This window comes from Cucumis melo, chromosome 9, assembly GCF_025177605.1.
Source record: "Cucumis melo cultivar AY chromosome 9, USDA_Cmelo_AY_1.0, whole genome shotgun sequence".
NCBI lineage: Eukaryota > Viridiplantae > Streptophyta > Magnoliopsida > Cucurbitales > Cucurbitaceae > Cucumis > Cucumis melo.
Window position 1 is genome coordinate 20,804,972 of NC_066865.1, and position 11,696 is coordinate 20,816,667.

At 31.5% G+C, this 11,696-nt stretch overlaps 2 protein-coding genes across 4 annotated transcripts; one reads left to right on the top strand and one right to left on the bottom strand.

Annotated features, from left to right (window-relative positions):
- Positions 1–1,307: 1,307 nt before the first annotated feature.
- Positions 1,308–1,775, top strand: LOC103504599 (uncharacterized). Its single transcript, XM_008468969.3, has one exon. The coding sequence runs from the start codon at positions 1,308–1,310 to the stop codon at positions 1,773–1,775; it is 468 nt and encodes a 155-aa protein (XP_008467191.1).
- A 4,121-nt stretch (positions 1,776–5,896) lies between these two features.
- LOC103504600 (nicotinamide adenine dinucleotide transporter 1, chloroplastic) lies at positions 5,897–10,042 on the bottom strand. 3 transcript variants are annotated; one of them, XM_008468970.3, is made up of 9 exons: positions 9,586–10,042; positions 9,323–9,409; positions 8,719–8,825; positions 7,744–7,792; positions 7,432–7,544; positions 7,216–7,310; positions 6,894–6,982; positions 6,695–6,789; positions 5,897–6,611 (listed from the first exon to the last, which is right to left on the bottom strand). In XM_008468970.3, the coding sequence occupies exons 1-9, from the start codon at positions 9,659–9,661 to the stop codon at positions 6,207–6,209; spliced, it is 1,116 nt and encodes a 371-aa protein (XP_008467192.1). In that variant the 5' UTR covers positions 9,662–10,042; the 3' UTR covers positions 5,897–6,206. The 3 variants fall into 3 exon arrangements, with proteins under 3 accessions (XP_008467192.1, XP_050945689.1, XP_050945690.1); XM_051089732.1 differs by having other exon boundaries at positions 5,897–6,607; positions 6,691–6,789; positions 7,216–7,328; positions 9,586–10,027; XM_051089733.1 differs by having other exon boundaries at positions 5,897–6,607; positions 6,691–6,789; positions 9,586–10,025.
- Positions 10,043–11,696: the final 1,654 nt, after the last annotated feature.

The following is an 11,696-nucleotide window of genomic DNA, read 5'->3' on the forward strand; positions in this document are numbered from 1 at the left end:
ATTGTATATTATTATACCAACTTCATACCTTAAAAATATAACAATTTTAAACATAGTTCAATAGATTAAAATATATCCTCGTTCAATTACTATTTTCATATATTTGTGGGTCGATGTAGTGCGTAGAAGTGCACTAATATACCAACTTGAATTATTCGTTTAAAGAGATCAGGTAAATAAAGTACATACTCAAAAGTTCATTTAACTCGTCAAAATATGATGGGTTTATTTTTTCAATTTGGTCCTCTTTGTTTTGTGAAACCAATTGCTCTACTTTATTATACTACCATATGTCATAATTTATTAGATAAATCAATATCTATAACAACTATTGAATGAGGTGGCCTTCTTGAATATATAATAAAGTTCAATCAAACACAACATTTGAGTATGTGTGTGTATATACATATTTGAAATTCAATAGTTAGACAAGTACTTTGAAAGTCTTCTAAAATTTAAAAATGAAAAAAAAAAATTAATAAGTGCCATGTTTGTTAGACATTTTACTTTTTGCCTCTCTCTCTCTTCTAAATTACATTTCTTTTAGATAAGTTTTTTATTTTTTATTTAAAATGACACAATTTAAAAAAAAAATCAAAATGTGTAGTAAAGGTCGACACCATCACGTAGATTTTCTCTTTTACACACCACATTCTTCTTTCATTCAAATAAATCATTACTAATGTCACACGAACATCCACGTTCTCTTATCCCAATTTCGACATCAACGCTGTTAAACATATCTAAATTTGAACTAACTAAATAGAGACAAATCTCATATTATAAATCTTTTTATAACAAAATTTGGTCAGAAAGGAGGAAAGAAAAGAGAAACCTTTCATAGACATCCACGTTTTAATCTATGGGTACCAACCTAAAGTGACAAAGTAGAGTTAGTAAATGACTTTTGTAGGGGTAAAAAGGTAATTTAAAAGTCATATAGTCAAGCATATGAACAAAAAAAGAGAAAACAATAGAGTCTCTTTTATGATTGATATTAATATTAAATACTATATATTAACTATTAGTTGGAAATTTTGGAATAAGAATTTTACTGGGAAAATGAACCAACTTTTTTCCTCTCTTCCTTCCAAATTCAATAAATTTCTCTTTCAATTCAAAGTTTTAGACTTCAAAAATAATGAAACCCCAAAAAGAAAAAAAAAAAAAAAAACAAAACCCCCAATTCCCAACGCTCTCAAAAATCCTCTCCGAATTCCCTTCTTCAATCATTACAAAATTTTTCAAATTCCATTCCAAAACTCCATTGATCGATTCAATAATTCTTCTCCCCCTGAGCTTTCTCCATGGCGTCGCTTCTCAAATTCAAGCTCCTCCCGACGCACTACTGCGGCGTTGCTCAGAGTCCCACTTTAAGCCCTAGGACCAGTCCTCTCGTTCACCTCCGCCGCCGGAAAACCACTCTTCGGATGCTTCTCACTCGGAATTCCGGCCGTCGGTCTCCTCGCCGCCCCCGCGCCTTACCGGAGAATAAGAAGAGAGACGACCATAAGGGTTTGTCGCGGAGTAACACGTTGAAGGATTTGTTCGTTTCGTCTCCACCGTATGTTGGGACTGACTGTGATGTTCACGAGACGGCGGTCACGGCTCCAACCCAGAACGCAACTCCAGTTTGTGAGAAGGAGAAGGAGGAGGGTCGCGTTGGATCGCCCGGTTGGAATCCCGGTTCTCCTAGACCGGGTTGGACCGGTTTCCGATATAAATACTTGCTTCGGAAAACTTGGCGGCCGGTGCTCGTCGGAATCCCCGAGTAATGGATGATCTTAAACATCTTTTAATTAATTTAAAAATATATCTAATCTAATATTTCTATGTTTTTTTTAAGTATAGTTTTCGATCTTTTACTTAAAATAGGGATGGGGGAAGGATTAAGATCTTAATCAAGTGGGTTTGGGGAAATAATAATTTGTTACTATGGAAAATTATGAATAGATTTCCCATGACTGGGAATTTGCTTATTTTTCTGTCAAATTTTACGTTTGATTTTATTTTTCTAATCATATATTAAATTAGTCAAATTAACTTTATACAATTTGTACTTCCAAATTTAAGGCTGGCTTAAACCTTGATTCATTTTCTTTGATTGTGTTATTATAGTTTATGAAAGTTTTATGTAACATTTTGTTCTTAAATTTGTATGGTTAAGTTGGAGTGAACAAATCCTTAACCATATCTTTCACCCCACTTTGACCATAGTCAAGATTAGTCTGTTCAATTTGAGTTAACAAATCTACTAATGGCTTAACTCAATTTTTTTTTTTAATTGGTATAAGATAGTTCATAAAATTTTATTATAGTTGAACCATATGAATCAATCCAAAATGATTGAACTATTAATTTCAATGTGAAATGTAAATATGTAAAATCAACAAGAGATTGCTATCCCCCGGTTCCTTGTATCCCAAGTATTGTTCTTCTACAATTTTGTGGACTTCCGAATCTAGAAATTTTAACACCTTTCATCCATGAGGGTTCCTTACATAGTTGGGGGCACACGTCGTTCTTTTATATATACTATTGTGTTGAGTGTTTCCAGTGCACATGTTCAATCCACCTAACGCTTTTGATTTATGTGTATACGTCATCACATCTACAGAATATTCATGTGCACACATAATGAATTGTTGGTTAAACTAAATGAGAGGAATTCTAAAGCGGGAGCGTATGAACGCCGTGCAAATGAAATTCAATTTGTAAAACCCAAAATCATCCGTTCCAATAAAACAAAACTAAAACCTAAGCATGCTTCTATGGAGGAAAAGGGAAAAAGAAATTAACCTTTGTAAAACCTCCAAGAAATCTTCTTCGAATATTTTAAGAACACTACGAAGTCTTCCTTATTATTTTCAATGAAAGAATCAACATAGAGTTGTGGACTTCTGTAATTTGGTGAGAGAAAAATTTGAGAGATAATTCTTTTTCTTTTTTAAATAGAGAGAACGTAAAGAACAAGCAGTGAGATGAGAATGCATAATGATTCTGAATATCTCAACGGAGAGAAGTTATCAAAATAACTCCCTCACTCTCTCTGCACATGAGAGTTATTTTAATAATTGAATATGTATTAATAAAATAAAATCCATATAAATTTAATTCATATTATATCTCATATAATATAAACTTTATATTATATCATATATAATATAAGTAATAGTTTAAATCTCTCATATAATTTATAGTGCTAATATGGATTGAATCCATATTAATTTAACCTATAGTTTATTTATGGATTTTATTCAAATATTAACTTCTCGTAAAAATTTTATATTATAATGTATCAAATACATCATATTAATTGTATCATATACAATTTATTCCCTTTAATCAATTTGAACAATTTAAATTAAACCAAAATAAAGTTCATTATCATTTATCTTTATTAAGCCAACAAGGGACCTTATAGACCTACAAATTGAAAATCCAATGATATAAATTAATTAGTTAAACTCTTTAATTAAATTAATCTCCATTCATTAACTATCAGTCATTCCACTAAAGACTAATAGTTGCACTCTTCTTACCGTAAACATATTTTTGTATCCATTAAATATAACCAATCAACAGTGAAATGACCATTCACAAATTGCTCGTAATTACAACTAGGTCAAAAATTACAATTTTGCCCCTATAGTTACATCTAACTCCTTAAGTACCATTGATTCCTCTAATAAATAATAATTATAGTCCCACTATAACTGAACTCCTCTCAGGCCAATAGGGAGTGTGACACCAAATTGTTCAAGTCCTAAAATCAACCATTAAGAGAGCAATTTCTCTACTTACTCTATCTATAGAGAAGGTGTGAATTCCTTCTTGTGTAGTTGTGTTCCCAGCTCCCAAATCAGACGAATCTCCAAAATGGTAGGCATATTGAGCCCTTCATAGGCAAGAGTTCACAACTCACTCTGGATTCAGGTCAAGTCACCTATGGTCTTCCCGGTAAAATGTATTCTCAACTAGTAATGGGAGTTAACGAGAGAGATTATTCATTTCATGGTTCGGTCTTAAACAAACTTTTTGTATAGAATACCCACTCTAATATCTCGACATGAATGATTAGGATCAAATCATTTGTAACATTTTAGAACAATTGTAACAACTACAAAGCAGACTGTATTTGTAGTGTCACCAGGATAAGGTATCCAACCTTATCCATCTATTACAGACCATTTAGGTTATCACTTAAACATGATTCCCTTGTATGTCTCCACATATATATTTAAGTTCCAGAAAATAACCTTCGATGTTAGTTTATTGGTTTTGGGTTAATGCAACTAAATGTCAAATAAAATAAAACGCTTTATTTTATTATATAAATAAAATGTCTGTATAATATATAGAATTACAAACTACAAGACCACGATATTTAAGACATTAACCCCAATATGAACAAGTATGGAGCGTCAGATGGACATTGCCAGGACTATTTGGATTTTATAGTAGGTGGTAGGTTACTCAACAAAACTGAATTTCTTATCGATCAACAAATTTATTTTTATAAATATCGAAGTGCAATAATGTTTGGCATAAAATCTATTTTGAAAAACTCATCATTATTATTATTATCATCAATGATAATGTTCTTAGGCCACACTTTTAACAAGTTTGACTGTTAAAATCTCCAAAGGAATATTCAAATTTCTACTAAAGTAACCCATTAAAAAAATTAAAGAAATAAAGGTTAAAATAGTACTGAGAGGAAGTTTAAGATTCAAAATATGAGATCTAAAACTAAAAAAGTGAAGGATCTAAACTAAAAATTTAGTACAAAAGTTATAATGTAATAATCAAAATATATTATTTCCTTTTATGAATTATTTTTTGAGGGACGTGTAGAGAAAAAAAAGGGAATTGGGACCAAGAATTTGAATGAGATATAGAAAAGGCATATGAAATGTTTCTGTCACAAAGAAAAAGCAACATAAATTCCACTCCTAAAAAGCAACGCATCTCAACTTTAGATAAATATAACTCTGATTTCATTTGTAAAGACATAAAAATTGATGTGCCCTTTTGATGGGATAAGTTCCCATTGCTGTTTCCAGTATGCTCCTATTGCTGCCTTCAACGATCTTCTCCATTTCTTTCTTATCGACCCCTTTAGACAAATTTTCAATTCCTATTAAGTCGATGTGACTTTAAAAGTTTCAATTTACTCTTATTTGAGATTTTCAATCCAATTTAATCTTATTTGAGATTTTTAATTTGGTCCCTTTGCATTATGCTTGTGGACTGTTTTTGGATTTATTATCGAAAAAGTATTATTCTAAAAAATTTAAGTTTGATACCAACTTAGTCCTTGTATTTTTAAGCACAGAGTTACCGTTAAATAAAACATTTTTTTCATATCCCAAAAAGTTGAAAATCAAAATTGAAAACTCGAGTATCTAAATGTATGCTACTAAACTCGATTTTTTTTAAAAAAAATTATCAGGTAATTCTTCCAAGATAAGTAAGAAAAAAAAAACAAAGAAAGAAGACTACTACTATTCATTTGAACTTCATCGAACTAATCTTATACATATGTGAATATTATACACTAGATGTTAGCAAAAACCCAAGTACTTTCGAATCATTAGTTCAAAGTTAGTGCTAGATTTGATGTTTTCCCCCATAATTTATAAGCTTAGTCGTTACTTTTTACCATAGAGATGTACATCATGTATTAAAATTCATTTTCGTGTTCTCACTAGAGTCCACAATTTCACATTTTTGGACTGCCCATGTAATCTTGAGCACATCCATCTTCACAAGCATACACTTAATATATAGACTGACCTCCACTAAATATGATATGATATGAAAAACAGAATCAACAAGACATACAAAAGGTGTAACAGGACAACAATTCAAATTTCAAGCTACAAATAAAATGTATTGAAACATATTGACTTTATCTATTATCCAATCAATGAATATATTAATGTAATTTGCTCAACATTTCATTACCAAAATTCCTTGACTCGATCAGATACAAGTTTTAATATAGCTTTCATTCACTCACAAAGACATGAGGATGCTACAGATTTCGTTCTCTTTTTCCCACCTATAGCATCTCTTAACAAGAAACATGTTACAAAATTCACAGCACATCGGAGCATGCGCTTATTCACCGCCAGAAAATTTTTATTGTTCGTTTATAAGATTTAGAAAAAAAGAAAAAATAAAAAAGCAACCGGATTTAATCAATGTCTAGATGTTAAGCGTTCTTTATTCCCCAGAGGAAAACTAGTTTGCTTACTTGGTTGGGATTGTGATTGTTGTATATCGGAATCACTACCTTTGTTTGCATCGTCTATGTTCGCCTTTTGGGGCTTCACATGACTATTGCTATCGGACTTTGGATGGGTTTCTGAATACTTATCCTCGCCAGAAGTTATAACTCGCAGTAGGAACCGATGTATCATTTCATAGCTGGTGAAAGTTATTACAGCAGATGGAGTTGTTCGCAACAGATTCGTCGCACAACCTCTATAGAAACCTGGGACGCCTTCCTTTCGAAAAACCTTTTTGATACAGTCCATTACTCCTGAGTATTGAGGAGCAATGTTTCTGGCTTGGCCTTGCTCTTGTAGCCGGGAACGAACTACCTGGAGATGAAGTTTAAATAGGATAAAGAATTAATAAAGACACATCACAAACACTTGCAGAGAGAGAGGGTTTAAAAACCTACCTCATGTGGGTAAGTCATTACCGAGGCCGTAACTTTTGACAACGAGGAGGCAATAGCTAAATGTCCTGGACTTAGTTTGTCAACGGTTGTGTTATCTGGAAAAACCAAAACCAATTTAAACAATCATCCACATTTGAATGAGTACATACACGCTCACTGATATAAATATTATAACCAAAAGATTATCATGATTATGTACCTCTTTTTGCGATATATGATTTGAGCCTTTCGTATGCGGGAAATTGAATTGCAACATGACTTATCCCAACCAATGAAGGGATGATACCACTGTTCAAAGAACAAATCAAAGGCATGTTCTCATAATTATTTATTTAAAACTTTTAATACTTAGGATGAAGTAAATAATATTCAACAACAAAATAGTATAACTTATGAGTCATTATTTTTCAGAACAAAAGTTCATCACAACAACCATTATCTCACTCGTTACAAACCACAAATTTGGGAAAACATATATTACATTAAGAACTTCAATTATCACAAATATGGTGAGAACAAACCTGTAAAGCCCGCGAAATCCTTCTTCATGTACGATCCTGGTAAATGCTGAAACCATGCCTGTGTAAGGAACCACACCAGGCCTCATTCCCTGTGTCTGTTGAAACCAAAAATGCTATGAACATAAAAAAGAGTAATAATAAAGCTGTGCTTTAGTAGCATAGAAGCCACAAACTCATTGAAAAGGAAATTTAAAAGCAGAAGAATCTGCTAATTACTTGCAGTCGGGTCTTAACAACCCACAAAGGATTTGTTGCAATGGCAGTAGATGCCCCAGCCCCAGCAGCAGCAACCATATTTGCCCCAAATGAGAGTTGATGACCAACGTCCCCTGCAATCAAATAGCAATATATATAATAATGCAAAGCAATTCAATCAAATTTTACCATTTCCAAGGATTAAACACTTGAAACATATCCAAAATCCAAAATCTGAAATCTGAAAAGAGGACTACAACAGCATGTCCAGAAACAACAGTGTTTGTAAAAGAGGAAAGGAAAAATCATTTGCCAATGAACACCAAAACCAACCATCTGAATGAAGTAGGCCTTTTAGATGCTCATAAACTGTGAAGTAGACCTACATGTGAGATAAGCACATTTTGTCATTCAGATGATGGAAAAAATGATCCTGAAACAAGAAATGGATGGGGAATCTCATAAAAATAACTTGTGCCAAAGAAAAGTCAGGTGGAAGTAAATTTTGGTTATAGTAAAGTTAAAATTCTATAATTAGTTTTAATTGTTTACATTAGTACAAAATAGAAAGGTTAGCATAACATCCCACAGTGTAAGTTTGGATGTAAATCTTTATCCCACAAGGTACTACTGTTATAAGTACATAAACCATTATGGGGAAGTGTGATCTCCCACTCAGGTCGTCCTGTTTTAAGTACCATCATGATGGAGTAGAGGGTGGATATACACAGTTACATCAAAATTGACGGTCTTCAAACTTTACATACTGCTCATTTCTTAACTTCGTAGTACATGGTGGTACAGATAACAGTTAAAGTAGGATTGGGAGAAAGATTCACATTAGATAAAATCATTCTTCATTTAAATATGCAAAACAAATGTCTCTTAGAAAGGTATCTGAATTGCCCGTTAGAAAAGAAAACAAGAAAAATAAAAACACTAAATTGAAACGGGTTGGGGAAAAAGATCACATAGTGCATTATGCACCCAAGTGGGAAAGCAAATACAAAATGAATGTCAAGAGTGCAATCCAGGAGGTAATTCCTGTATGGAAATAATTATGTTTGTTGAGTTGCAAGAAACGAGACCCATCAAAAAGTCAGAACTCCTAAAAATATAATGAAAAAGGAAAACAGAAGAAAGTCCTACAGAAAAGTTGATCTCAATAACTATTCATGAAATTCTAGTTCATGGACATGTTTCAATATGGTGTCCGCCACCAACATGAGCTTGAGTATTAGCAACCAACAATAAAGTCAATAAGGTTTTAATGCTACTTTCCAATGAAATATCCAATAAAATACTCACAGCCCAGTTTGGAAGAAGTGCTACTATTGTTGGAGAAAGGCCACGATACAATCCCCTGAAACCTTCAGAACGCATTATGCCTTGTAGGCTAGTGACAATAATGCTACCTGGGTAGAGAACAACGGAGATTAAAGAAATATAATTCCTAAAAAAGTATATCAACATACATTTTCACATGCAGAAACTATAATATCACTTATCACATAACTAAGACCAATGTAAAACCTTTGACCACTGGTCTTCAACGTCTTGCCAGATTAAATTTCTAGTTTGGTTCTCAAAAATAATACGGCCAATCACAAACAGGTGTTACATCCTTCATAAAAAACGAAATAGTGAATTGATTCAGACTTAAAAATACACTGAATCATTGGAAGCTACCACCTGTAAGTGACTAATTTGATATTTCTAATTCATGGTATATTTGCACATTAAAGAATCAAATGCTCAACTTGGCTTAACTAGTTGTAAGGCATATGTCCTCAACCAAAGAGGTTAGAACATGGAATCCTTCCACCCCACTTGTCGTTGAACTAAAAAAAGAAACAAAAGAAACAAAAGAAACAAAAGAAACAACTTTTCAATGTTAAGACTAAAAGATTACCTCCTCTTTGACCAGAAGGAAGACCATGCACTTGCAGCCTCGTCTTGATGACATCTAAAGGGCAGACGAACGTGGCTGCTATAGAACCTGTTACGCACATCATAACACACAAATGTTAAATAATCCCTAATCACAAACTAAATGCGCATATTGAACAAGCAAGTAACTAATCTAAACCCCCAGATTCCAAGCCGTCACATTTACACACAGAAAAAATCAAACAAAAAAAGCTCAAAATTGAGCCTGAAAACAAATAAACAAACCTGCAGCAGCACCAGCACCGGCGTTGCAGATCAAATCCCTAGTGCTTCGAGAAGTGCCACCAGCACCGCCACTCATCTTGTTCTCAAATACTTCCTACAATTTCTGAATGGAACAAAAGCAAAGTTGCATCGCAGATCACTGAGTTTATAACTCAAGAACTAACACACACAAAACATATATAGACTTTCCCCGTTCGTCTTCCTTGTTCGTTGCATTGACCAAAAGGGTTCAAATTGAGTCGATTAAGAAACGCAAAGAGATGAAATTTCTTCGTCTTTGAACTTGTTTGAAGGGTTTAAAGCTCTGTGATTTCGTCGCCTCAACTCTCACGACGAAGAATTTGATTCCATGTGGCTACGCTTCAACTCTCAGAATGAAGTTTCTTCTTTCTTTCCCTCTTCATTTCCCTTTCCCCCTTTTTCTCTTTCTTTTTCTTTTCTTTTTGGATGATATATAATATTCTTTGATGCATTGTTTCATTTTTTTGGATTTTCAATGCATTTATTTACTAACTAAAAAAGAAAATGGATTACTCAAAATAAATAAATAAATAAATAAAAACTACAATCTAAATTTTAAAATGTTTAAATAAATGTTTATAGCAAAATAAGGCCATTTTAATTATAAAATATGACAAAATTAAAGGATTTTCTTAAATATATATATATATAAAACAATCCATTTAACTTTCACTAAAAATAAAAGATTTTTTTTTTTTTTGAGGTTTTTTCAAAAATTTAAAATTTTAATAAATTATTTAAATTTCGTAGACATCCTATAAAGAAAAAATTCATTAAACTCAATTTTTCTACCGAGTTTAAATATTTTGTAATGTTATATTTTTTTTATGATTTCTTTACTTGATTTTGTTAAATTTTCTATTTTTTTAATAATTTTTCAAAATTATTTAGATGATAAATTTGGTCCCGGGTTTTTTTTTATGAAATTACAATTTAGTCTTATAATTTATAATTAGAATTTGCAAGGTGTTTTGAACACATAGTTGGTTACTATAGTTAGTGATTATTAGAGTTGGTTAGTTATGATAGTCTTTAAGCTGCAAACTATTTTATGACGTAAACTATTTTGTTTTAATAGAAAATAGTAAATTTTGTAAAAGAAAATAAAAGGGCGAAAAAAAAAATAGTAAAAAATATTTTAAAATAATATTTTATTATACATAATGTGAATAAAAGTTTAGTTCAACTGACATTTGTATGTATTAAAGATTTTCATTTCCAATGTGTACCAAAAAAAATTACCGATTATGAATAGTTCTACTATACCCATGCTATTATAGTTGATGTTATAAACATGGGTGAACTATAATAACTCGCCGATGTCAATATCTATAATTGATAATAACTTTCAATATAATTCGCTAAAAGAACAATAACAAACTAGTAATAGGGACTAAATTGAAATATTATTAAAAGTACGGAGACTAAAAATTGACATTTGAATGTAACGACTCTAATTAATACACGAAGACTAAAATGGTAATTTGACTAGAGACAGATCGATTGGAATAAAAATATTATTATTCGACTGATGTTGGTCACCGACCTAATTGGAATCAGAATAAAAAGTTTGTAAATCTCATTTTGGAATTAGAATAATATATATAGTGACTACTAGAATGCCATTTTATAATGTTAATAAACTAGATTAAAAGCACGTGCATAGTTTAATTTTTGTTACAATCAAAACTTTTATGCTTAACTTCGAATGTTTAATGATTAGTTTTAACAAAGTATTTTGACATAAACTTGGTAATGAAAGATATAGAAACTAATATTATATGTATTGTTTAATTAACAACGAACATATAAAATAAGTTGACTTGATTGAAAATGATTGAAATTTGATATATAGATTTGTTTTTATTAATTTAATCTTATATTTAAAGGATTGAAAATGATAGAAACGAAAAGAAAATAAAACAAAACAAATATATGATGTGTGTGATGTAATGAAAATAAAGTTTATAAAAGACCGTCATGACAAGGTATTACTCCCTCGAATTGATTTTTATAGGTAAGGTAAGCATCGGTCGATCGAATTGATTTTTTTTATCAAACCGCCATCAAATCTAGTCGGTTTTATTAAA